This window comes from Rhopilema esculentum, chromosome 21 (assembly GCF_057945365.1).
Source record: "Rhopilema esculentum isolate cy_ngs chromosome 21, ASM5794536v1, whole genome shotgun sequence".
Taxonomy (NCBI): Eukaryota; Metazoa; Cnidaria; class Scyphozoa; order Rhizostomeae; family Rhizostomatidae; genus Rhopilema; species Rhopilema esculentum.
In genome coordinates, this window is record NC_142835.1 from 7,086,650 (window position 1) to 7,114,506 (window position 27,857).

Consider the following 27,857-nt stretch of genomic DNA (forward strand, 5'->3'; position numbering starts at 1 on the left):
CCTCCCCCTCCTCCCCTCCCCCTCCTCTTCTCCCCCTTCTCCCCCTCCCCCTCCTCCCCCTCCTCCCCCCCTCTTCGTCGGAGGCCCTGAAGAATCACAGTCGACACCTCTTTCGCTAAAACTGAAATCGAAAAGAACGGCACGGAGGCGCTTTTGTAACCTCCGGATACAGGGAACTGGCAGTGGTTGACTTGAAACTGTTCTTTTCTGCGTGGCGATCTCGGGGCAAAGGGCGGGAATTACAAGCCCTCGTGAATGAGAATGGAGGCCGAAAATAAAGTGCTTGGTAAGAACATCTGTCATTTTCACCTTTCTAACTACTTATTGTTACTTTGCTTCTTCGTTATAGACCCTCAAGATTTGGCATACGTAATGCAGAAGCTGTTTCTTTTATTTGTTGTAATTGCCTAAATGCCACCGCCATTAGCCGGGAATAAGCAGCAGGCCTAGTGGTATTGCAGGTTGTTTGCAAACATGAAAGAGATGGCAACTTTTGATTCGTGTTTGTGCAATTTGAGTATTTTAGTTAACACTTTAGTGTTTTATTCTTATATTAAGCTCACACAAAGCCATATTCTGCGAAATTGTTATTCCAAACAACAACACGGATCGAAAAATAATTCCGTCCCAATCAACGTTATTGCGGGAGGGGGGAGGGGGGTGGGGCTTATAAAGTTTTTGTTTAGCAATGTGTCTTACCGGCTATTCCACTCCTGTTTGCATGTTTTCATTTTATATTTCTCGAGTAGCAAATTTTATAGAAAGCCGTTCATGTAGCTATTCTCAGCATCAGCATCAGATAATAGATGCATCTGTCATTTGAGTCGGACTCTGAAAGAGTTGCTATATAATCAATAACAACAAATGTTATTTAAGAAAAATGCAAAAATCTATGGTGTACAGTTTAAACAGATTTCAAACTGTTTTTTTTTCGTTTCTGTATTTAAAAATACAATAATCCTTTACAGGGCCTCCGACGAAGGGGGGGGGGGGGCAGAGGGCCTTGGTCCCCCACTTTTTTGCAAAACAATTGTTATCAAACACTTTTTTCAAAATCTTATGTTATGGGTATTAACTTTTCCTTTGCCCTCCCCCCACAACATTTCAACCTTTGTCGAAGCCAATGCTTTATGTGTAAATTTCCCTTTGCATTGGATGCTACATTCACTGGGGCTATTACAGTTTCGCATCTATCAGCATGTGGTTCCATACATAAGGATAGGGTTTGGGTAAGGATCAGTGTCCAAGAGGTGCAAAACTTAGCACCCATTCACCTGCAAGTATACACTGCAGTTTTTCTTATTTTTTGTTCATCCACAGTGACTGATGAGGCATTTGTAAGTTTTATTTCTGATGATGCTTATGGCTCAGGTGCCATTACCTTGGGAACATCACTGAAAAACTCCAGAACTACAAGGAAAACTGTCCTTCTGGTTACTGATGGTGTCAGCAATGATGTCAGGTATTTATGATTTTTGTTACATTCTAGATTGAATAGCAAACTCCTTCCAGTTGTTTCTACTGGTTTCAGTGATCTGAAATTGCAGCCTATACATTCTTACTAAGCATTCTTTGTCATAAAGATATTTTCATGTATGTTGTAAATCACACATGTAATAAACTTGATGCTGGCAGTTCATGCTCTTACCCAGGGCCCCCAACAACAAGTAGCCAAGGGGGTCATGCCCTCCTCCCCACATTTTTGCAAAACAAGAGATATAATTACAAAATCTTGTGGATTGCGCTTAGTTTTGGGAACTTTACCGCAGGTACCAATCATCGGAATCATTGTCATCCAATCTTTAAAATGATAATTTTCTAGCAGTTTGTTTAAGTTGAGGGTGGTATACACTATCATTAGCAGTTCATTTTGTTGCCTTTACTTGTTTCTATTACAATAAAACTCAAAAATCGAAAATGAAAAGAACAAAAATGAAATTAATTTTGTGAAATATCACAATCAATATGGGCAGAAGGGGAATGCAGAATCTTTCAGGGCTGATGCAAAACTGCCTTTTTATCAAAGGAATTTGAAGGAAGAAATTGTAAACAGTCACAAACATATTGCCTGAAACAGACGTGAAGGGATTACCATCCTAGAAAAACCAGATATAAGAACCCTAGGGATATGACTTAACACCGACTTTAGTTTTTGATCCATCTCACACGTTTAGCAAAAAAATTTATTCAAGAATGAAAAATTGTTGCAAACTTCCAGATTAATTTTTCAAAATTTTTCTTCTAACTGACGAAAAAGACACAAATTTTTACAGACAAAGATTATCTGTGTTGGAATTTTAAATGCAAAATTTGTTGATGACAATGACAGTATTATTAAAAATTACCTTCTATGGTGCTTTTATTGACTTCAAGCCACTAGGTATTGATTTTGAGATTGGAAATTTTGGTATGTTATATTTCCTCGAAAAAGCCTCCCTCAAATAAGCCCCCACCCTAGAACTACAAATTGTTAATAAGCCCCCCTCCAATAAGCCCCCACTGCTATCATAAATCCTTGAATTGGCCCTCCTTGATTTGTTGATTTTTGCCATCTGAGGTTGCCTTTGGCATTTTATTGAATTACCACAAAAATTTATACTTTTGGTAATAATTGATTAAATGTTCATAAAGATATTCCTACTAAAATATACAAGGTTTTTTATTGATGCCTTCTTAATGTCTACTATAATTTTTGAGCATTAATAAATGCCCCCTCGTAATTTAGTAAAGTTTGCTGAGTAAAGCTGAATATTTGAGCTGAGTTAAGTTTCTTAGGCCTCTTGCTAAGTGAGATTGCAAGAAATTTAATAAAAAGGTCAAATAAGTTGAGTGATTTGAAATCAAAAGCTCAATATAAGTATACACTTTTTGTACCATCTTATCATTAACTGTCTGTGGTGAATTTTAGAGACAGACTTTCAAGAATATGGGATGAGCTGGTAGACATCGAGCCACTTTTTACAACCAGTGAAGAAAATCTTGCCTTGACAAGGCGGCCAGAACTTGGTGTGACAATCACAAAATTAAAAATTTGGACCTTAACCCAGTTTAAAAAGTGTGTTTTCATGGATGCTGATACACTTGTTCTTCAAAATATTGATGACTTGTTTGAAAGAGAGGAACTTTCAGCAGCTCCAGATATTGGCTGGCCTGACTGCTTCAACAGTGGTGTCTTTGTTTTTGTTCCATCCTTAGAAACTTATGCTGCCCTCATAACATTTGCTGATGAGCATGGTAGCTTTGATGGTAAGACTTATTTTGTAATGAAAGATATTTATTTTGACAATGTTGTTCCATAACAAATAAGGTCATAGTGTATTACACAGCAACCTTTTGCCTATATTCAAAACTTGGAGATTCAAATAGGCATTAATATGATGCTAAAATCATTTTTGCCCAATGCTTGTAGCCGGAAGTGATTTCCATGTCAACCTACCAGGATTTTATCTTTTGTTCTAAGGACATTCAACCTTTTTCCAATGCAAGTGGTATTTTTTTATCGAAGTCAATGCATTTTTACTATTCTTTAAAAATGGAACATTGTGTATAACAGGCCTTTTCATAAGAAATAGCACATGTGAGTGGCCCGGCGCTTACATGATTCTGATTTCTCTTGCACAAGCAATTGCTCTAAAAATGATAAAAATATCAAATGAAAACAAATTGTTGCAAAGAACTTAACGAATTGTAGACGTTATTGCTGTATGATCGTAAAATATTGTTCCAAACCATTAAATGTTCCAAGTGCCATTGTAGTTGAAATACTAAGTGCCTATGGTAAAGTAAACGTGAGCAATCAGAAGTTTGTGTAGTTGGGTGCTAACGTGATCGTGAGTGATCCCGAGTGCCAAACGAAAGGCCTGGTTTAAGGAGCCTAACTGGATCTACAGATTTTTAAGGACATATTTTTTAAGAAAAACTTTTGAACAGCAGCTATATCAAGATATAATGTGATGTGTTGGTTTGAAGCTAAGGGATAGAATTTGACAAAGTCTAAGATTTCATATAAAGATTGGGTATAAAGATTTCATAGCATGACTTCTACAACTAAGAAGTAACATGTATAGCTGTGTCCATATGTTATGTAGCATCTATACCAGACCATTCAATGGCAAATATTGCTTTACCTTTTTCTCAACTTTTACAACTTTTTCATTAATATTGGCATGGTTTATCTGTTTGGAAGTGAAAATTGATAACTTTTGCAGACGTTGTTCTGTGTTCCTTTGTTCAACAGAATCTTTGCGTATCTTAATATTTGCCAAATGTGTAATCATATTTTCTGTTTTTCTCATTTTGTTGTATTTGCATCAGAAAACCTCATAACATTTCTGACATTTAAGCCGTAACATAGTATTTTTTTCTAGGGGGTGACCAAGGCTTACTGAACATGTATTTTAAAGACTGGGCAACCAAAGATATATCTCACCGCCTTCCTTTCTTGTACAACATGGTGTCAAATGTTTGTTACAGCTATGCCCCAGCATACAAGCAGTAAGTTTCTAACTGAAGAAGGGAATGAAGAAAAATAATGCTGAAGTAACATGTCCCTGTCCATGTTTACATAAGCAAGGGTGGTTTTTTGGGCCAGTCATTGTGTTAAGTTTCATCTTTCAGCTACTAGCCAAAATACCGAAAGAGCAATACAATTTTATATGATATTTGACAAATTTAAATTTTGGACTGAATTACTCAAAGTAGATTGAATGTGGATAATAGGATGGCAAAAAAGATATAGAATGGATAATAGCATAATGTTTTTGTAATTTAGTGGAATCTCAGTTTTGTTTGCAAGTGATCTTTTATCTCCTCACTTGAAATGTACCTTGCTTGAGGAAGTCTGTCTCCAACGGTTATTGCTGAGTGTAAATTAATAAAAGCATTGCTAGCAGTAGATTATGTTAAACTGAGTATAGAATAAGATGGATAGCCAAGTCAAATTGATTGACAATGAATTTTTATGAGTGAAAATGTTTTAATTTCTGAAGAAATTTTGCTTTCTTTCAGGTTTGGCAAGGATGCCAAGGTTGTTCATTTCCTTGGTGCCATTAAGCCATGGCATCATTTCTATGACTCTGAAACATCACAAGTCCAAGTACAACAACATGGTGTCAGTGATCTAGGGGTGCAATCTTTTATCCAACTATGGTGGGATGTTTATAATAATTCTGTCGCACTTCAAGATGCAGAGGCTTCAATATCTCAAGTAAGTGTAAACTACTTTGTGGCTATTTTGGCAGAAAGTGATACAGGGAGGGTTTACGGTATGTGTAACCTCCCTGTGCTCACAGACTGCAAAGATAGACCAAAATTTCCCGTTTTTCCCCATGTTGATTGAAGTTTTTGCCTATTTGTATCATGTACTTATTAAGCTAGAAAATTTTGATGTGCTGATTGAACTATTTATAAGATACAGTCAAGCTATAGTAGGGTGCCTGCCTACAGCAAAGGTCCTGAAAGTAGCAACGTTCGCTGGAACATTTAAGTTATTACATTGAACTGCACTAAAGTAAGAAAATCAAGCGCATTGAGCTACTCTAAAGGCCTGCTTATTTAGTCTTTGTTAGCATCCATAGCAGTTGATAACTGACATTTCAATGCTTTTCTACACCAAAATATTATTATGATAAAAACGTCTACTTAACACGTAGGTAGAAAACACGTCCTTTTCCTGGGCTCCAACTCCGTTGGAAAGGGGGTGGGGCAATGAAAAATTTAACACCTATAATAAAAGATTTTAAAATAATCTCTATTGTTTTGCAAAGAAAATGGGGGCGCATGGCTGCGTCTAACAGAGCTTGTTCACTTTTTCATTGTTTCATTCTCTTTTTGGCTTAAGTTGTGCGAAATATAAAGAACTGCCTATTAAAATTCAAACATTCTTATTGCGAATCATTCAAAGAATCAAAAATGAATTGCTTAGTTTAATATAATCATACTCGCAAAGGTAACCCATTTGAAATCACTGCTCCGTCTTTGGAAAGCCATGGTAAGTGGCTGGACAGAACCTCAGTTACATTCTATTTACATATTTTATCGTTTTAAAGTCATGTTGCTCATTCTGTTGCATTTGAGGGTATCCCGAGCTGTTGAGGCTCTTTTTCTCCAGCTCTGATTGCAATATGAACTAGGGTATCAAAAGTATTGCATCACCTTGCTCAAAATGGCGGCACTTCTTGTCAACTTTTGACAATGCAAAACATTTTAATGCGTTAATTGGGTGAAATAGGCGCATTTAAAAGCAAACTTTGGCGGGAAAAGTTCGCAAATTTTGCCGACGCCATAGAAAACTTAGTTAGAAATATATAAATTACGCAAAAACATTTTTATCTGTAAGAATGTAGACCATGCCTGAGGAAACAAAATTGTCAAATGAGAGGCGAGTCGCTATAAAATATTTACGAGGAAGTGGTAATTAATTTAAAAAAATATGTTGACCAAGTTAGGTGCAGCTACACAACAGCTGTGGGAAATCCAAAAAAAAGTTTGGAGAGTGTTACAGTAGTAAAAAAACCGAGAAGTGGGTGACAAAAAATGTTGATGTTAGAGGGAAAGAATTTGTCTGTTTTATTTCGCTGCGTTTACACCAAGGGACAGTAAAAAGCATGAAACTCGACACTGTGCAAGGTTTTGCAGCTCAAAATCTGTCCACAGAAAATATAATGAATGTTTTGCACAAATACAAAAGAAAAAGTTTCCTAAGTAAATGGAAGCTATTTTTATAAAGATTTATTTCCATAAAAAAGAAATTAAAGCTTTGGCATAGCCAGAATCAAGTCCAATTTTTAACATCATCAAAAAAGTTTGACTTTAAATGAGAAACGTTAGAAACCATGCTCCAAATGGTTGTCCGAAAGCCAGAGAATCATTAATGATAAGAATTTTCCAGGCCTAATACGAAATTCCACAAGAATACGTTGCCCAAATATATGGATCCATTTCAAGGAGGCTTTTTGCAGTTTCAAAAGTTTGCGGCCACCCGTCAAAATATTGATATTTTAAAATGTTAAAAGATGTTTGCTAGTGTTATTTTTCAAACAAATGCTCTAAATAGATTGAAGTTTTGATTGGTAGTTGTTTTGCTTTCGACCAGTTGCCATTTGCCACTTAAAAACAGACTTAATTTGCATAACAATAGCTTTCGATCATTCATGCGCCATTTCTCCTCCTTCAAGGTGGTTCAATACTTTTGATACCATAGTGTATGTATTCTATTTATTTGCCTATTTATCTGATCTAAAATATTTCTTTCTAGGATTCATCTGCCCAGGCCATCGTCAACATGCCCATTGTATCGAATGCCATGTCTGAAATAGAGCGCAAAGCATCATGGGAGCGTGGCTTGATCGATTTTACTGGAGAGGACAAATTTGAAAACATTAAAGATAGACTAGATGATGTTATTAATGGTTCTGGAACGCACTAAAGCCAATGATTTATCTCTAATTTCACAAATACACGACACTGCAGTTTCCAAGGAATTCATACAACGTGCTTAGATTTAATATTTTGTAGACTTTTTCTAAAATTGTCACAGTACGAAGTTGTATCTATCTATGTTGTTGTGTTTTCTTATTTTAGTGTGCTAGAGCAGCCTTAGCATTCAGTTGAATTGGTATCAGTCTCTCCAGAGGGATTGAGTCAAGCAGTTTCGAAAATCAAAGTCCACTTGCCCGTATATATTTTATAGCGACTCGACTCTCATTTGACATTTTTTCTCCTTTAGGCATGTTCCATATTTCTACAAAACACAAACTTTTCTGCATAATTTATACGTTTCAATTTGTGTTTTCTATAGCGTCAGCAAGATTTTCAAGAATTTCCCGCCAAAGTTTGCTACAAAGTGCCTTTTTCATCCAATACTGTCCAATGTATTGTATTCAGATGCTCGGTATGGCTGAAAAAATGACAAGAAATGCCACCATTTTGAAAATCCTAAAAATGTGGTTAAAAGTTGAAATAACAATTCAACTTTCAAATCACAACTATCAAAACATCGGATTCTTACAATTTTCCTATAAATAATAGCAAAATCTGCAATGTACGGCCTAAAAACGGCCAACCGTTTTTTTAGAGATATCAAAACGAATTCAATTTTTTAGATTCACATTTGCATAACAGAAATTTACAAGGAAAATTACACTACAGTATTGAGTCTAATCAAAGAAAACGTTACAATTTCATGAATTTACTTAAGCTACTTTTAAAACTGCATAAAACTAAAGGAAAAGCCACTAAAGGGGTCGTAAACTTCTACGGTCTGCCAACCCTTGGTAAATTTTTTGCTTTTCTTGTACATATACATTTGCTTTTCTTATCGAATTCGTCCCAATACTTTTTGAGCGTAAGTGTAGAAAAACTTTTTACACCACAAAAACTGGACACATTGAGCGGTCAACAAGTGATGCAATTTCACGGAATCCATTTGCGTTATTTTAACAAAAAGCAATTTGCAAGCGCTTCTCGTAACTCAGTTTTTGATTTTTAAGAACTCCCATCCTTACGTCGCAAGGCCTATAGCTAAGTAGAAATTTTATGGTTTATTTTCTGTGAACTTTCTGGCGTACATAGAAGGCATCGAAACATCAACAATGTCTTGTAAAAAATTCATAGAAATAGCTATCGTACTTTTTGAATAAAAAACATATTAGAAAGTCTTTCCAAATTTGTTGCATAAAATTTCGAGAAAGAATTTTATCTGTAGAGGATTTTGGCGGAAATTATCCTTCTTACCTAGTCGCAAGGTTTAGTCAGTAACGCGAAAGGTACCGAGGAGTCCCCTTTGTCAAGGTTTTAGTCCTTTTTGGCATTTCCCATTTGTTTTTACCTCAATCTAGATATAATCTGTCAACATTAATCATGGCGGATGCATGTAATTTTGGTTTTGTGCCTAACTGGTTGCCATAGAAACTCCGCGTTTATAAAATCTTATCTAAGAGAGGCTACATAATGGCTATCGATGTTTGGACTTACATAGAAAGAGCAACACACAGGCAAGGAAACTGTGTGGCAACTGCTTCCAAAGATAGTCTGGCTGAGGAAATTCTTTTCTCTATGAAATCAAATTACGTTATTAATTGAAGTAGAAAGTGATAATACATGCATGAATATAAAAACATTTTGCTGTTATTTCGGGATGATTAATGGACTAAAAGCCAATGATGTCAGAAGAAGAAAGTAAGGCTTTACTTTGCTCCGCGTCAACACAAACTACTTGGAGTTGGCTGGAAGACTTAAAAAGCATTGGTAGAGATTCTGTTCCGACACAGAATCTTATTGAAAACAATGATACTGTTAAAATTGACACCGATGACCATTCGATCTCAAATGCTTCTTTGTCTGAAGATTCTGTCAGCGTAAGCTCTACCAAAAATGAACCTATAGATGCTGCAAATGATTCCGGAGACAGATCTGAAATAGATGAGAGCTTCCATCCGGATAAAAACCCAACACCAGCGCAGATTTTGGATGGATTTTGGTCAGGGAGCGACAGTGAATCAACCGAGCTCGACACTGATTACGAAACTGATTCTCCTTTTCCCGGCGTGGGACCGCCTCAAATGTTAAAGCTTCTCAGAAAAGAAAAATATTCTGATCATGAAACTTCTAACGATGGATCACAAAGGCATTCTTATGGCATCGAAAAGGGCTTTCACAAAAGTTTTTTCAGTGGACCTTGTCAATTTTGTGGTGAGGGAGTGCTTCCGTTACCTACGGTGCAAGAAATAGAAACATTGCCAAATAACCAAGTAAGAAAATTTACTTTGATTTTTTGATTTAGAAAAAACTTAAAATATACCGATCAGTTTCTTACTATCATTAAAGTAAACTCTTTGCAGTTGGTATCTAGTGTGGAAAACTATGTTTTTGCCAAGTAGCAGGTAACTGTGTTTTTTCCGAAATAGCTGTTCTGCTGCAGTGAATATGAAGAATTTGTGAAACTGTATATAACCTATGTTGACAAAAAGAAAGTTGAAGATGAGGTGATTGACATAAAGCCACATGCACCATATGGCACAAAAGCAGCACGGAAAGCAGCCAAAGAAAGAGCTGCTGAAAGGTTAGAAAATCATTTATGTCTTCTCTGTTTCTAAGAAAGAATTTTAATGGCACAACAGTGGTGCAAAAAATATTAAGAATACAGCATATTCTCTTGCCAGGGGCTTAGCTAGCAGGGGGTGTAGAGGGTGTGACACCCCCCAATTCTTCATGAGTTTGTTGGAAAATATCTAGCTAGTGCGAAAATTCCCTGGTTTTTTGTTAAAATCACCTATTGAAATAGCACCTAAATTTGGCTTTATCTGTGTCTTTGACGGTAAATTTTACTACTAATGACCTCCCCCCTCTAGTCTGGAAGGTCAAGCTACGCCACTGTCTCTTGCTGCGTCCAGAAACAAAAGTGCATATTCTTGCTCTAAACACATTGCTGGATGATTTTTTTAAAATATTTAACTCCTACTCACCTTTAGTAACTTTAAGATGTTTTACATCTGAGGAGTGTTGGGTGGAAATTTGTTACTAATATGTGATGTCTCACTTTTATGTCAATGTCTCACAAGTGTCATTTTTGGATTTAAGAAGGTTACTGAGGACTTATTTTGTTAAAAAAACATTTAGAACAGTTAATTCGTGATACTGCTACATTTAATAATCTTAATTGCTAAAAATTCTTTTTGAAGGATGAGAGAAAAAGAAATGGAGAAACAGAAAGCTGTAACTGCTCAAGCTAATTTCTTTTCCTGTAAGTCATGATAAACATATATTTATATGCCAGCAATCAATATAAGTATTAGATAAGATATCATTTTAAGATTAAATGGCAATTTAATTAATGGATACTTGTGGTAGATGATTAGTTATTTGATATTTTAGCTCCTACCTTAAAAGTACTTTAAATTCAATTCCACATAGAAGTGGTAGAGCTATTGGAAGAGGTTGCAATTGTTAAAGAAAAAAGGACAAAAGGGATTGTTCATCAAAAACAAATGCACAGGCTCTCCCAAGCAAGGGGGTAGCAAGAGGGGGCATGACCCCCCTAATATTCTAGAGGGCCCACAAACCAAAATGTTTGCAGACTGTACTGAGTTTGCAAATGTGCACATGTTGCCTCTTAACCCTCACCCCAATGACTATGTTTGTTTGTACATGTTTATGCATTACCTCTGTGCATTATTTTACATATAAGTCATTGCTATATGTTGGTAAAAAAGATTTATGCCTCCTCCATGTCAAAGTCCTAGCTACCCACCATGCCCCTAAGTACAATTGTATCTAAACCCTGTAATTGAGATTTCACATTTTATAATATCACAAAGTGAAAAACCTTCTTTCTAGGAAATTCTTTAAACTGACTTTAAACTTTAAACTTTGATATTATGTAAATTAATTTTCTGTTTGATGATTGAAAATAACTATAAAGACAGTATCAGGGATTATGAATGGGATGTGTGAAGCTTCACTACTTCTGTGAAGCTAGAAAATGCTTCTTTGCTTGCTTTTTCAAAATTGAAGCACATAAAAAAAGTCTTATTATGTTGGTCTGTTCTTGTACTCAGCTCTATCCAACTGCCTTTTAGCAGGACTATTTTCGTATTTTCTTTAAAATATTCATTTCACCACAAGAAATTTTCAGCCAGAAAATACCAGGAGAATCATATTTTCTGTCAAAGCCTTAAGCTTGCTACCTACAGTTGTGACCACTGACCTAGTGTGACTCCACATCATAGAAATTTTTTAAGCATTTGGTTGTCAGAAGGGGGAAATTTAACCAGTCATTAAACTTCAACAGTAGAATTACTTATTAGAAGTAATAAATATTTGATTTCCCCGCTTTGCACTTGATAAAGTTTTCATCTTGAAATAAAAATATCTTCATATCATGTCATCAGTTCGTCCAGAGAAGGGTTTGTATTTTCTCTTGTAAAATACATGGCTGTGTGTTTTTTACTTTTATTTAAACTTTTTTGTCTATTTTGAGCTGCTAATTGGCTTCTAGTTTGTGAGTGTTAAGTAACAGGTAAAGTGCTCCACCAAAAAGGTTATTGTGTAATCTCTAGTCTTTTGAGTTAAGACTACTGTTTGTTAGACGGACGTTTGTGAAACTGCGACATGACTAGTCACCCTTCATGACAATTTGATCCCTTGCTCCCTTTCATGCTGTTCTTTTGTTCCATAACTTGAAGCTCTGCATTGTAACTATTCTAGCAAGGTAGGTGCAACTCATATTTTGCATTTGTTGTACCAGTCTACTGATTTCGCATCAAAACCTGTTCTGATGGCTAGGAAATATTCTCTCAGTATTTTAGATGGAATTCATAGAGTGAATATTTCACTTTTTTCACTTCCCTATTTTGATCTAAATTATGCATTACCAGGAAAGTTGTTTGCAAAATTATAAGTCCTGGAAAGAAACGCATGATAAACAGGCAGATTATCAACAAGGTAGACGGTAGCTGAAAAGTTGATTCCCTTTTCAACTCAATTTTGTTTTTCTTTCGTTTAGTTGCAAGGCAGGTTAAAACGATACAGTATGCATTATCATCGGTGAAATGTATGCAAGACGGTTGGACTGTACGACCAAAAACCCCACCTGTTCAGCCTCTGCGGCGCGAGGACGACGAATTCTCCATTGATGTCAACACATCACTTCTACAAGTAAGCCAATTCACAATCAAAAGTAGCATATATGATGAAAGATACATTTTGATGGTTTATTTCTGTGCGCAATTCATTGAATTGTGGCGTAGCCTTAACCTCGTGTTTTCCAAAAAACCAAATCCCTTTACAACCAAAATAAAATTTTCTTTCAAATCCAACGTCGAGGATTTTACCAGCTTAGAATAAAATCCTGACTTCGGCTTTTGGTACTATAACATACCTCTTTTCGCAACCACATCTATTATATGTCATAATACTTCAGTAATTCTCAGCTGTGAATGTTATGTCATAGCCTTTAAACGCTGCACCACCCTAACACCTTGATATGATAACGTTTATCTCGGACTTTCAGAAGGATAAAAACTTAGCTATTTCTTTAGAAACGGCCAACAGTTTTGATGTCCGCTGAAATTTTTCTTATCTTGTGTAGAATCCGCCGTGTCAAGATTAAAAAATCAAGCTATTTGTATGTTCTATATGTTAGTAGCTATACACAAAATGTCAAATTCTAGCATAGAATTTATGTTGGTAGCTACACATAAGTTATCAAATTCTAGCATAGAACTTCAGCAACCTTTTTCCCTTTTGATGCCTAGCTCTGCATTCTATTCTCTTTTGACGCATACAAATTTTTGCTGTTTTTGCATTTAAAGTTCAAGGCACCGTAATTTTATTTTTTGTACCTTCAATTTTACTTTTCAGTTAGGTTTTAATTTCTATTACTTCATCAAAAAGCATTCGGGACTTTCTTCATTTTTTAGAAACGGAACGAGCTTTATGAAAAGTTTTATGAAAATGGTAAACGATTTCTCATTGTTTTTCCTGATGGAACTGGATCTTGCTAGTATCCTTTTCTCTCATATATTTTATTTGATTAGATTAAGTAAGTGCGATTGTTTCGGTCCATAGCTGATTTAGGTAGAAATAATTAATCGGTAACACAAATATGATATGTTGCTTGTGCCTGTTTGCTCGAATATGTTTTCTAGCAGGTCCACACCCTTAAACAGGCTCAGTCACCAATTATCTTATTTATTATTGCAGTCTTTCTCGTTAGCTTGCTTTAAAAGCTATGTTATCTGTATATCAGCATTATCTTTCCATAAACATCAGCTTGTGAAAGGAGCATTTGTATATGCTTTTCATGTAACACAGCCTTTAATTGTGCATTTGCTTGTTTTAGCTGTCTTTTTCTCCACAAAAGCAAAAAAATCTTGCACAATCAAAAAACTCCAACTATAGACATTTTGGACAGACAGAGTAAGCCAGAAAAGTCTTGCAGCAGACTACTTCTCCTGACAAGCCTCTGCATCATTTACAAACCTGAAGAAAATTCGAAAACTTCAGTCTTATGTGAATTTGACTTATGCTGTTAAGTAAAAAAACAGTCTTGTCAGGAAAGCTAATCATTTAGCCACCTTTGCTTGGTTGAATGTTTTCGACTCTTATTCATTAACTTGTTATTTCAAACTTAAACGATTTCTCAGTTATCCAAGTGGAAATGTTGCTGTGATTATTACGTCATGTGAACTGGGGAAATACACATACATTTTGCAAAAGGTAAGATATGAATGTAAACTCTGTGGTTAGCTAAAACGAATACAAAAGAAGCGTTGTCTAATAGCCTGATTGATTCGTGTTACTAAAAAGTTTATTTTTAGGTAGTCTGAATCGCTTTTTGGCAATGCCGTTCTGCTGAAGCCCTGTTTTACTTGCATGATTTGGTTCGATTTTAGTGATTTAGTTTGATTGTGTGATTTATTAAATCACAGGATACAGATGATTATGACACCGAAGACCCAGGTGTTCTTGGTGTTTTTGAACCAAAAGGAAATGCAAGTTGCTACTTTAAAGACAGTTCTTTGAGGTAAGCCTGTATCATTTAAAATTAATGGTACATCTCTGTATCCATGCTTGAAGCTATCATTAAATCGAACCAGTGCATGAGCGATAAACACCACAAGAATTAAAATGTTCTTTTGATATTGATTTTGGTGTCACTCAGTGAATGAATTAATTTACAACCATTATCCCAAATGATAGTGAAAATACAGTTGCAAAATTTTCTTATTGATGAAGTCAGTTATAAACTTGAAAAAATTGGGTACAATTTGTTGGCGAACAAAATGCGGAGAGCCACATTGAGTGAGTGAATTGGGTGTGATAGTAGCTCGTTATAGTAACTTATTTGGTATTTCTTTATCTATGATATTTAACGGTAGGATGGTGCTGACTCCATACGGTGGTATGCAACTCGATAAAGCAGGAAATTATAAGAAGAAATGGAACTGGTACTTCATCAAAGGCCATGTCCATACTCCCCCTTTCCAGCCGATTTGCTTCGCATTGAACAAACAACTATCGTGTCGTGTGATGGAACAGGTAAATTACCTTATTTATCAGACATATATTATGTCGGCCATTCCTGAGAGGATAAAAAGTCAAAACAAGGGTCCAAAAGATGGAAAATATATACCTAATTGTTAATCGAAAAAGTATGTTCTTGTTTTTTTCAAAGCCTTTTTCAAGTAAATGACTGAAAGAATGTTCATTCTCTCGCTAACATGTTACCATAACTTCAGCACAAAGTATTTTTATGCACAAAGACACCAATCAAATAAGGCACAAAGTGTTTTTCTGCTTCAGTTCATCTAGGAAACAGTCATTTCAAGCAATGGCGGCTCCAGCCTGAAATACGTGGGGGGACAAAGGTGTGTCTATGACCACGCCCTTTTGGACAACGCCTTTTTTCCTTGTTTGAAAAATTTTCTTCCGGAGGAAACACCTCTTGTCTCTCAAGAAATTTTTTTTAAATGTGACGATCTAGATAACGTACATACCCCCCCCCCCCCGAAATTTTCTCATCAGGGTCTAAAGAATCTCTAGGACCAACTTTCTGAAAAAGTGACAAGCCCCCCCCCCCCTATTCCCCCCTGGCTCCGCCACTGATTTCAAGTCAATAGAAATTACCATTGTTCAGTAGTAGGCATTTACAAGTATTTGATAAAAAAATTGATATAGTAATCCCAATGCTAAGAAGATTATTAAACCATTAATTTGCAATTTTATTGACTAAACTGGAATCTGCAAAGAAGAACCCGAAGTCGAAAGATTTCAATGATATAAAACTATAATAAATAAAGCTGTTAAATTAATCAAGAAAATACAGATTTTGACACATCAATAGAAATGCATAGAGCCGACTGTTTGAGGTGTCAGTTGTTTTCTTTTTTTACACTCTTGAACTGCAACTCTGTGGGATAGCATACAGTCCGCCACAACCTCAGCACTGGTTTTCGGTGCGGCTCTCGGTGATATTTCCTAAAGAGACTGTCGATTCACTAACACTTATGCGTACTTCTTCCTCATCTTATTTACCCTTTAACAAATTACAGTCTTCGTTTTTATCCATTTCTGTCATCAAAAGAACCTTCTAACAGTTAATCCTAAAGGAACATTGAATTTATGTATGTTATTCCATTACAAATTATGCTATTTTCAGATTGTGTGTAACAATTTTGAAATTACAAGTAAATTATTGCAGTATCAATACCTCATTTTAGAATTTTCGAGATTCATTTTGAATTCTTGCTAAGCACACTTTTTGGCTTCTTTAAGACGTGTGCAGACTTGCATTTCGCTTTATTGAATTTGGTTTTATTGATAGCATTAACTATTAACATGTTAATATTTGTTTCTATTTTTTGTATCCCGTAATAATAAATCCCGTAAAATCGGGCTTTCAAGGGAGGTAAGGTAATTTATCGGCTTAGCGAATGTCCGACTCATCCGAGACATTAAACTTGAATGAGATACAGTAATTTAAAATGGGAATTTAAAATCAGTCTGAGTTAGTGAAAGCCCGTGTAACCCGGAGTGTGCATTTTACTTATTGTTAATGGAACCCCTTTATAGAAGCTTTTGCTGTACGATAATAGCTTGCAGACTTTGTGACAGCATTGCATTAGAATTCGCGCTTTATCATTATCTCTTCGTTCATTTCTACTCTAAGTTGATTGCATTAAAAATTTCTTCTTATTAGGATCACATTGTGATAACATTTACGTCAGATCAACGAGCAGTAAGATTTAACGTTGGAGCAAAACTCAAGGTATCATTTTTTGAAAAGTTAGAAATGAACGGGTAAAATATCGGAAGCTGCTTATCCTTTTCCAATCCCAGCTGTTCCTTTTATTTCTTTTACATCCTGTCATTCAATTGTATAATTTCATATATAATTTCACTACTGAGATTTAATTTTTGTCTTCCAAATTCTCTTTGTCTTCTGTTCTGGTTGTTTTATTCTGAATGGCACCTTTCTAAAACATTTCCCTTGCTTTCTTCCTTGCTTGAATATAAGTTACTGGAAATATTTTTTTGATACAGCTCAGTTTGTCAGAAAACCAATAACGTCTTTTTGCTACCCAAACCACAAATATATTCCTGCGTAGGCGAAGAGAAGAAACACTAAACTTTCCTTGCAACCCCTATAGTGACAACAAGTGATTTTCGCGAAGGATTCTACAACCTCTGTCCTTCTAGATATTCTCCTTGTAAATCTATTGTGACTTTTATCACAACTCATCTTGCTTTGGTCAGATCTTTTTAGTAAAAGCCACTCTAGCGAAGAAGCCCCAACTTCTTCCTTTAATCAAGAAGTCTCGTATAATGCCACCTACGTCAACAAAAATCTCTTTTTTAGGCCATCAAGCAGACTATTCCGCCGATTTCGAAAAGGGATGACCATCAACAGTTTTTAGACTATGTGAGAAAGAGAGTACAGTAAGTGAAAGCTTATATATTTCGTGTAATTTTATTAAAGATCGTTCATTATACTTTCTGTGCAAGCTACAAAGCAAAATGGAAGCAAAAAACTTGGCTATTAGAAAATATTGTTCTACTTCCTCGTGGTTTTGCAATTACTTTTATGTCCATACTTGCTAAAGATTTGCTTTTGTTCTATTTTTACTATTACAGCATTTTTTATCCTGGTTTATAAGTTTTTATCTCATAATTTTTGTAGAACTATCCAAGACAAGATACAGCTTACCATGAAGTTTCCAAAGTCGCCAAAGTTGGAAACCCTAGTTGCAAAGACACAGGCTTCAGCGAGCAAAAGACCCAGTTCCACCCCCAAATTACAGACACCAAAGCTTAAAGCAAAAGACCCATCTGTTGTTGTCAATTGAAACAATATCTATCCATGGCTACATTTGCTCTTCTAAATCCTGAAAAAGATTTATTTTTGTATATATTCATCAAGTTTTTAACATAAGAAATTTTTAATTTCCTCTTTACTCAGAGAAAAGTGTTTTGAGTAACTGAAAATTCCAGATTGCTCCTTCAACCAGATCCTAGAGTTTACGGCCGTTTTCAAAAAGGAGGAAAGAACAATAAGAATCAATATAGAGAAACTGGTTTGGCAGAATGTTTACTCCAAACTGAGACAGAAAACCGTATCCGTGCTATGATCTCGTAAAGTTGGATATATTTAACATTTGCTAAGAGTGGATGAATCTCGATAGGACACGTTTAGGAGCATGACTCCATGTTCCTACCGTAGTCATAGCGTTAAAAATAAGTCCACTAAGCAATGATTCTATCAGTGAATATAAAAATGGTTTTCATTGACTGCTATGAATGCAGTGGGTTTATGACTGTGAATTTCATGTCAGCGAACAATTTCAAAGAATCGAATATATATTTTCTGTTCTATTTATCAAAGAAGTTATTTCTATCGCTAGATAGGCTCTCGATTGAAACTGAGCTCGTTAAGGTCTATAGCATGATACTTCATACGACAATGATGTTGTTGCAGCAACTCGAGTGTTTGAAAATAAGTAATTACTATAAAGACTTGCATGTGAGGTTTTTGGCCCATATTTAAGACACTTCAACTCTAAAATTCAAAAGCTTTAAAACAAGGTTTAGTGGTATTAGAAGCATATAGTGTTTCATTGAAAGGTTGACATTTTCTATTATTTAGACTCTACTCGAGCGTATTCAGAAGAAAAAATGACAACAAATTGAAAATTAAGAACCAATGTGCCGGAGATTTGTAGACAAGTATAAAATGGCTTGAATCGTCTTTCCTATTACTGGAACTTATTGCTTTTCAGCAATGTCATTATCATGTGTAGTTTGAACAGGTATCTAACAGCGCGAATTAAAATATCTTTAGAAAAATCTAAGGTCTCCTATTGTGGCTTTTGGTGGACTTAACAAAGGATGCTGCTATGTGATTGCATCACCTTTTCACTTGTATTCAGGGCCCTTCATTCTCTTTTTATTTTATCATTCTAGAAATTATCGGTGGAGTATCAAGAAAAAAATTCGTAAAATATAATCTAATATGGTAGATGTATAAGATATACCTAAAGCCAGCATATTCACAGATTCTGCGATCATCTGTTATCAACATATAGTGGTTCAGCCCATTGAGCCTATTATGTGTGTATGGATACCGCAAGAGGAGAAGGAAAATACGAAGAATGAGTAAATGATGTGGAGGGGAAATAAGGGTATTTTCCAATCACAATGCAAATAAAATATTTTGAGACCAGATTGCAATACATTTCTGAGACTAAATTGTGAAGACTTTTAGGCAACCAGAGTAAAGGCACATAGTTACTCAAAAATCTTCCTTCTGCATGAACAAGAAACTTACAATGAAACGATTTTACATACTTATTTGATTTCAATATAACCAAAAGAAAAAAACCTGCGAGTATTACTTCAGCTACTTGTATAGCAGATGGGTACATAGAAATACCCTCAGAGCTATCGAGCTGTGTATCCAGGAAATATTCTTCAATTTGATATAATGTTATATAAAAAGTTTGGTTTGAATACATTACTAAGAAATTTAAACATTTTTCTAAACAGTAAAATAACAATTAAGAGCAATACAGAAAATAATCCATATATTTTGTAACCATATTTATTATTAAAAGAAATTGAAAACACGAATGAAAAATAAGGGTTATCAAGTAATTATTGTGTAAGTTTTGGGATTTGGTAATTGTAAAACACATACATGTTCTGAAAGATCCTCGTTTAACACCGTTTGTGTTGCTGCTATCGACCCCCATTTTTCACACTGCACAGGCGCTCTACTAATTCAACGCATGCGTATTACAGATTTTTCTCCATCAATGTCTTTCAGATTTGGCATTTTCTTTTTGTCAAACCTTCCTAAATCTATCATCTGGAGTATTCTGGAGATTCAGAACCGTTAAGATGCCTAAATCATCATCAAGGTCAAGGAGTAGAAGCGCATCACCTAAAAGGCGACGTAGAAAGGTACGTTTTCGTTATTTAAGAGACAAAATTGCGATATATTGACATGTTAGGCTACCTTAGCTTAGGCCTTAGATCTTATTAAGGGAACATCTTGGTATCGTGTACTCTGCTCAAAGAAAGTAAAAGGGGGCACACATTCCCTTATGTTGTTGTGAAAAAGGCATAACTAAACTGCATAACTAAAGAGGTAACACTTTTCTTGAGACTGCAGAATGGCACTTGAAGGAAACGATTCAGATTTATTTTCTCATCCTACACAAATGCTAATATTTGTAATTTTTTTGAAATAATAACTGTATTCCATATAATGTATCATTTCTTATACAATATGGCTAGCCCAGATTGGAATCTTTAAAAGATATGCAGAGGATCTGTTTTATTTCCATGAAAATTGTGTGTTTGCAATTAGCACAGAATTTTGTGCAGCTGAGGTGGAAAAAATGGGAATAAAGTGGGAAAAGCGCCGAAAAATGACTTGTGTGTGTTTCTATAATAGATCAACTTTTTCCCTTGATCAATTTGCTCACTTTTATTTATAATTTGTAAAGCTGTTCATAAAAGCATTCTTATTCGACATGCTCAATAATTCACAAAAGGTAAATGATCGGCATGAAGTCCTGGTAAAAACTGCACACAAAAAGTTCGCTTATTTTGTATGGGCTCGAAATTTTTGCAAGAAAATACCTTGTACGTGTCTTGTAGTTAGATAGTTAGTGATATTTAGAGCACAAGTATCGCACTATTTCCATCCACTTCACATTTTTTTTGTTTTTTTATCGCACTTGAAATACAGTTTTCAGTACTGAAGCCCGCATCACTTCCGCGACTTGTAACTGTTAATGCGTCACACATTCCGAAGTTCCTCACAGACCGCGCACAAATTTTCGCACAAAAAGTCTTGAAATCGCAACTTTGAAGCGTTGTAGCTTCAAAACACTTCACAATTCTAAAAAACGAACTTCACCATCGGATTCAGGAGCACTGACTTTGATGAAAAAATTTTGATTTTTTCAATTCAGTGGCACTTTAAGAATATTCATTTTCCCAGTGTTGTCAAGCAAAAATGCCAAACAACTTTCCATAAAAACGTTGAACCTTCATGCTGTATTGTCAGTTGTTACTCCTTATTGGATAGGAATACCAAGTGTGACACAAGATGCTAACTTGTCATGATCACACCTAAATATGACCCCTAATTGTGAAATTGCAAATAGTTTATGGTTATGTTGTCTTTTAGCAAAGCTTACTATCAAAATAAGTACAAAATTTTAGAAAGTGTGTCTCTGTTATTACAGTTTCAACTTTTATGCAGTATTATTTAGTTTCACAAAAGAAGTAAATATTTGCATGAAAGTGTTACCATTTTTTCTTCATTGGAGCAATGAAATCCTTTTTGTACCACCAATGTATGTAGTGGAATCTGAATTTATATATATTTATGAACTGAACCTGAAGAAGCTAAAAACTTTTGTAAATTTTATATATTTCAAGTTTTCATTTGTTAAACACTTTTTTCTCATAGGAGAAGGAGAGGAGAAGAAGATCTAGGTCGAGAAGTAGGTCACCAAGGAGAAGGTGGAGATACTCAAGAAGTAAGTCGCCAAGTTTAGATAGATTTGGAAGAAGCATTCATAGAAGAAATCGTTATTCAGAAGATGATAGCAAGAGGGAATCAGTTGACAAAAGTGCACAAGAAGAAATGGAAAGACAAAGGAAAATGTAAATTTTCTTCTGGTTTCTAATTTTTTTCTGTTTTCATGTAATAGATGTATATACAGAACTAGAAATAAGGAGAAAAGAATCAATATACACAGAATATGCTGCATCAAGGACCACTTGGAGTTAAATGAACTCAAAATTGTCAATCTAGCTACTTCCCTCCTTATCATTAGCATTGCTTTTGTCCATTAAGGGTTTATGAACACCTCCATGAAGGATTTTATATATATAAAGTCAACATATGTTTATATATGCAGTCTTGAATTTGAAAATTGTCTTAATACTGAATAATAATTGCCAAAAATTTCCCTGGGTTGTAAGAAAGACAGGAAAGGGTGTGTGGTAAGCAAAAATAAAGATTTGCAAGACCGCATAAAATGGAGATTTAGAAAAGTGATCAGTAACATTGCACCTGTTGGAATCACACTCCTGGAAAGGAAAGGTTACTTTTGATGGATGCAGAAAAAATGCACAGCATATCTGTCTTTTTTACCAAAGTCATTTTTAAGGTGCGCACGGAAGCATCTGTGAAAAATATTTTTGTAGCAATGGAGGATTGTTTGAAATGAATAGAAGAGATTTCAAGAAATGTAATTTAAAGAAACTAATTTCTGCTTTATTGGCTAAGAAATTCTAAGCCTGTGTATAAATTTTGAAGATTGTAGCATTTTCCTCTTTATGTAATGCATTTTAAAAGAAACATATTAAAAGTTTATTGTTCACTTGGTTGAGTTACTGTGTTGTAGACAGGCCTTGCTCTAAGTAAAATGAAGGTGCTCCATAAAAAGAGCCCCTTAGAAACTCTAGGCGCTCTATTTCGCACCTCTAAGTAAATTTCCTTGAGAGCATCCTTCGAGAGCTTTAGGAGATCGAGAGCTTCATATTGAAAGCTTCGGAAGAATGTTTAAATATGAAATTCAATGGTGATACCAGAAAGCACCATAATATGAAATAACAAAACATGCAACAAACACTATGTTAATATAAATATAGAAATATAATAAAACAAAGTCGCAAAATTGTTCAGATTTTTCTAGATATGTAAGTTGCCATCATTCGATGAGCTTTTATCAGTGTCAGTATCACTACTGTTATGTTCAGCTTCACATATTGCTTCATCAATATGCATGGCTTCAAATCGAACATTTAACTTTGTTTCCTTTTTCATGTTATCCATTATATAAGAAACGCTAGAACATCTACTACTCGCAAAAGCAAATGAAGAATGAAAAGCAATGCGATGATTTGAACGGAGACTGAACGCTGATTTGCACAGGCGCTTTTAAGTTATTAAAAAAACTGAAAATAATATATACCTCAATAGAAGATTAACGCTTGCTCGAAAATCAAATAAATCTGCCGGAGAATACGCTTGATGGCCTGTGTCCTCGATGGTTATTAGAGGGTTGTTAGAAAAAAATGATATTGAAAACCCAACATTGAATTTGCTGAATTTTTTCTCAAGGGGTAATCTTACGCAAATCATAATATTGCGGACTGTTGGGAAGATTGTTTATGCTTGATCAAGTTGATTCAACAAATTCCAAAAATTTATTTTGCTCCGTGTTAATATTGTTTTTACGTTTTGAGGGGCTCTATAAATCGCTCTCCAATGCTTTTTTTGGGTGCGCTCTAGACGCGCGTGCTCGATCGAGCGCCTTTCCGGGCAAGGCCTGGTTGTAGAGTCATTCCATGTGTCAATAAAGCATCACTAATCTTCACTAGTAGTCAATGGTGGCACAAAAGTTAACCTTCATGCAAAGCAGCTTTAAACCACATATTCTTCTTTTTATTGTTTTTCTTGTTTTTCAATATATTGTTTTATAAGAGCTGAAAAGCTACTTCAGCTTTCTTCAGCCTACATTTGTCAGTTTATTAAGAGTTTTTACAATTTTCCAAGTCTTCACTATTGAATTGTTCAGAAGACTGTCAAAGACATATATGAAATATTCACTTGCTTATTTGTCATTATTTTCTTACCTGGCAGTCAAAACTTTTAATTGCTTCTGAACTTTTATAAACCATTCACGTAAGCAAGCCAGTCTCTAAATGGAAATCAGGATGGTTTTAAGAATTGTACAATCAACAGTTTGTGATACATCATAGAAAAAGGCTTCTGTTTTGACACTGTTCTTGGCTTCTCCTTTTCTAATCTTTCTTAAAACTATGTACAAAACCGGCCTAAATTAACCTATCACTTAAGCATTTTTATCACAGTGATATTCAGCTGCTCTGTTCTAATTTCAATAGGATATTTGCATCTAGTGTTCATTGCAATTTGAGGAGACAAAGAATTGATGTTAAATACTTTACTTTTTCTTTTTACACACTCCTTTCCACACCCTTAGCTACTTCTTTCTTGCACTCATATTCAATCTAGGCCTTTTACCCTTTTCAAACGTGTTTTCTACTTTCCATAAAGGAAGAAATTGTTTTGAATCTTTATTTCCTTCTTTTTCCTCTTCTCTTTTTCATTTTCATATCTCTTTCCTCTTTTTTCTTTCTCTTTCTGCTTTTTTCTTTCCTTTCTCTTTTCCCTCCTAGACAACAGAGCCTCTTTGGAAGCATCTTCACAGCTTCACACACTTCTTCAACCACTTAAATCAATATTGGTCATAACTTTGTTTGAATGTGAATGCAATATCAAGTGAATGAATGTAATATACATTTTGCTCATTGATGATCCTTGTTACAGCGTCTAAACTTATTTTGAGATTTCTTTGCTTTTTAGACGAGCATCAGAAATGCAAGCAAAGTTCATAGAAGAGGAAACTCATAGAAGGATAGAGGATATTGTGAACAAGCGTGTGGAAGAGGAGCTAGCCAAAAGAAAAATTGACATTGATGAAGAAGTTATGAAAAAGGTGGAGGAAGCTAAAAAGCATGTTGAGCAACACCTCCATATTGAATATGAAAGAAAAGAAGAAGAAATTCTTGAAAAGTACAAAATAAAAGAGGTGGGTTTTAATTTCATTGCTGCAAAGTTTTGCTGACATAAAATTTCCATGCTAATGGGTAAGGATACCAACATATAAGTATATATTCTTATAAATGTCAGCATTAAGTTGGTATATTTTATTTATTTTGTTCATTTTTGTTTTAATGTTTAATAAGATTCGAAACTTAATTGGCACTGACTACTACATAATGTATAAACTCTAAGACTTTTGCCTCTCTTTTTAATGTTGAGAAAAATGTTAAATATGAGATTCATGTCAAATCCATCTCTATGGTTAGTGGTATTCAACTTTTCAAGGGGTGGTTTTTTCTCCTAGCATTTAGGATGGCATTGGAAATAAAAGTTATTCAGTTGCACTTAATATCCAAAGCAATATGAAATGAATAACAATAACATTTGTCTTCCATTAGGAGCTGCAGAAGTTTTGTTTTGAATTTCAACAATCAGATTGTTCACTTGAATAATATTGTCAACGAAATATAACACTAAAATAATTGTTTTTCTACAGAAAGTGTTATTTCAAGTTTGTTGTGTTTTAACTGTTGTTTTAATGTTTGTTAGGGTAGGTCTAAGGACTAATATTATTTGTATTTATGCTCATTTTAACTAGAGCTTTATCAAAATAGGAAAGTGAATTAAGCAAGTCTCTGTAAGAGCTCAAATTTTATCAGCCATAAGACTATTTGTACTCTACCTGAAATCATGTCTGCAGTATTTTCAGGATTTTAGAAATGTTTTTGTAGATATTAATGTAATATAAATCAAAATCAATGATTGTGTAGTTTGTAAATGGTGGATTCATTTACAAGTAGTTGTTCACTATGTAACCCACCTATTGACAGCTAAAACAAAAATAACTATTTTATTAAAATACCTTAAAAAATAGTTGATGCTGGATATCTTGTTTCTTTTGGACCATGTATACACAAAATGGGTCAATTATAAGCTATATAAACCATACTTAATAACAGATGTATTGATGCCTTCAAAAATTGACAATTTTTCAAATTTAGATTAATCATAATTTTTGACAAAGCTGTTTTTATTAGAAACTTATGCTCATTGAGACATCCATATTTTCACTTCTGTTGTCATCAAAAACTGAAACATATCGCAACTATGTATGTTAAGCAAAGTTGTTAAAATAAGCAATGCAGTTTAATATTGGGTTTAAGTATAAGTTTAAAGTAAATGATAACTTATAGCCAAACATTAAGTTTCTTTTTGAATTCTTATTTAGATGGATAAAAATGAATCAGTTGAAGAGTCGCTGTAAACGAGAAACAATTTTATTAGCTATAATATGACTAATGAATTGTTTCATTTTCTTGAAGTATGTCAGTGAAAGATTCTTTCTTTTTCTCATAGGACAGTAACTGAAGCCCCAGGTTAAACACTGTTTCTACTGAACGTTCTTTAACGTCGTCTTTTCCATTGTACTGTTTAGGATTATATAAGAAAAAAGCTTGTGAGCAAAACATTGGTTGACGATATATATTCTTTGCTGAAGGGTAATTATAAAGCTCACTTTTCGCAAGGAACATGTAAGTTTACTATGCCAAACCAAGCTTCCTTGAATGTGTCATTGGTGTCTTTGAATACACTATTATTGATGACAATTCTTAATGTGCCTCCCAAAAGAGCAGAGTGGAAATAAGGTAAATATGGCAGTGCACCTATGCCATTAATCGCTACTTTCCAGTGATATCCAGGTAATATTTGGGTGTCCATCCGCATTGAGAAAGATCCCCAAGTGTTCTTTCTGTAGTTACTGGTAAAGCAAAAGCATATTTTAATTGGCATAAAATGGTCTTGCTTCCATTGTCCCCTTCTTTTTTATAATGCCATCAAGAATAGATGCATTTATAATCTTAGGACAGCCACCAACTTCATTGGCTTCAAACTCATTCCCTTTTCAGAACAGCAGAAAAAGCTTTCTTCCCAAGAAATATTAATGATCCTTTTTTCATCAACTAGCCAGACTTGTCGTAAACCAGACAATAAACTCAGCCGCCATATTTTCTAAAAATGCTTTGATTTTTTATCTGTTCGGTCGGAACTTGATCTCTTTCATCCAACAACTGACGAGATCGCTATGCATCTGCAGTCAAGCAACGTTTTATAATGTATGCCAGACTGCTTGATGCTTTTTGGATTTACCTGAAATGCGCACCTCTTACCCCTCCTCTTTTCTAAATGTGCATCACGATAACTCTTGTTATCTTTGTTTCTTTAAATTCTGTTTCAGGAAGAATACAAAGCTCAAATTGAAAAGCTGAAAAAAGATCTAGTAACCGCCGAGAACAATTTAAAGGAAGCTGAATTAAAGCTAGTGAGTTGATATGTTTACTGGGTTTGTCAGGTTATCAATGAAAATATCATTTGGTCTATGAATAACACCGCCTGGGTTTGTATGAATTCTGCCCCCCCCCCCCCCAATCAACATTACAAAAGGACCTGTAAATGTTTTCCGACGCATGTTGTATTAGCCTTTCCAACCCCATCGTTTACCAATTCAGTCTCTGCCTGTTTTTGATGTGCGAATGCTAGAGAACCAGTTTACCGTTTTATCAATTATGAAAATGGATTGTTTTGTTTACAACGTTTTCACCGTTAAAAACATATCCCAGTGATTGAGGAAAGAAGCAGTGGAAGAAATATATTTGGTCCCTCAAATAGCGTTTGTGCTCAAATTGCACTTTAATTTTTGACAGAGTTCCTGAAATGTTTTTGTTGCAGGCGGAAGAGCGTCTAAAGCTTCTGGAAAAACAAAGACAACTCGAGGAAGAAAAACACGACTTGGAGAAGACTTATAAAAAAACTGAGAAAGCTGCCCAAGAAATAATTCTCAATAAAAAGAACTCAAGACCAAAGTTAGCTTTCGGTTTGAAGCCAGTTTTCAAATAGAATTTTATTCTAAAAGTTGTAAATAGAGTTTTAAACAGGAAGTATCTTTACGCAAAGGCCTAGGCCAAGACCTGGATTCACTTGGTAAGCGCCCATCCCCTTGCATTGACCAAAATAAAAAATTTTTTTCTTATAGCCATAGATGTATACCATTTTGTTTAATGTACTAAAAAAATTTTTAATTAGAACTGTCTTAGGTAAACAGAAAGGTCATCTTTAAAGCCGAAGGTAAATTTCCTTGCATTTTTTTCTCTAATCTTCAAACGCTGTAAACCAGATATCAAAACTGAAGAGTACTGTAGGAGAATTGTCG

At 34.8% G+C, this 27,857-nt stretch overlaps 3 protein-coding genes across 4 annotated transcripts; all 3 read left to right on the forward strand.

Annotated features, from left to right (window-relative positions):
- Nucleotides 1–127: 127 nt before the first annotated feature.
- Nucleotides 128–7,557, forward strand: LOC148957664 (glycogenin-1-like). The gene is made up of 6 exons (XM_089114918.1): nucleotides 128–286; nucleotides 1,321–1,462; nucleotides 2,909–3,246; nucleotides 4,368–4,494; nucleotides 5,008–5,206; nucleotides 7,256–7,557. Exons 1-6 carry the CDS (start codon nucleotides 256–258, stop codon nucleotides 7,424–7,426), a joined length of 1,008 nt encoding a protein of 335 aa, XP_088971044.1. The 5' UTR covers nucleotides 128–255; the 3' UTR covers nucleotides 7,427–7,557.
- A 1,360-nt stretch (nucleotides 7,558–8,917) lies between these two features.
- On the forward strand, nucleotides 8,918–17,954 carry LOC148957665 (glutamate-rich protein 6-like). The gene is made up of 11 exons (XM_089114917.1): nucleotides 8,918–9,749; nucleotides 9,906–10,060; nucleotides 10,680–10,741; nucleotides 12,503–12,654; nucleotides 13,419–13,501; nucleotides 14,145–14,217; nucleotides 14,430–14,524; nucleotides 14,880–15,039; nucleotides 16,700–16,768; nucleotides 17,360–17,439; nucleotides 17,681–17,954. The coding sequence occupies exons 1-11, from the start codon at nucleotides 9,159–9,161 to the stop codon at nucleotides 17,844–17,846; spliced, it is 1,686 nt and encodes a 561-aa protein (XP_088971043.1). The 5' UTR covers nucleotides 8,918–9,158; the 3' UTR covers nucleotides 17,847–17,954.
- A 1,844-nt stretch (nucleotides 17,955–19,798) lies between these two features.
- Nucleotides 19,799–27,777, forward strand: LOC135684671 (uncharacterized). 2 transcript variants are annotated; one of them, XR_016145175.1, is made up of 5 exons: nucleotides 19,799–19,959; nucleotides 21,482–21,678; nucleotides 24,410–24,635; nucleotides 26,085–26,969; nucleotides 27,377–27,418. XR_016145175.1 is itself a non-coding variant. In XM_065200305.2 (5 exons), exons 1-5 carry the CDS (start codon nucleotides 19,897–19,899, stop codon nucleotides 27,542–27,544), a joined length of 738 nt encoding a protein of 245 aa, XP_065056377.1. In that variant the 5' UTR covers nucleotides 19,800–19,896; the 3' UTR covers nucleotides 27,545–27,777. The 2 variants fall into 2 exon arrangements, 1 of the variants encoding a protein (XP_065056377.1); XM_065200305.2 differs by having other exon boundaries at nucleotides 19,800–19,959; nucleotides 26,886–26,969; nucleotides 27,377–27,777.
- The last annotated feature ends 80 nt before the right edge of the window (nucleotides 27,778–27,857 follow it).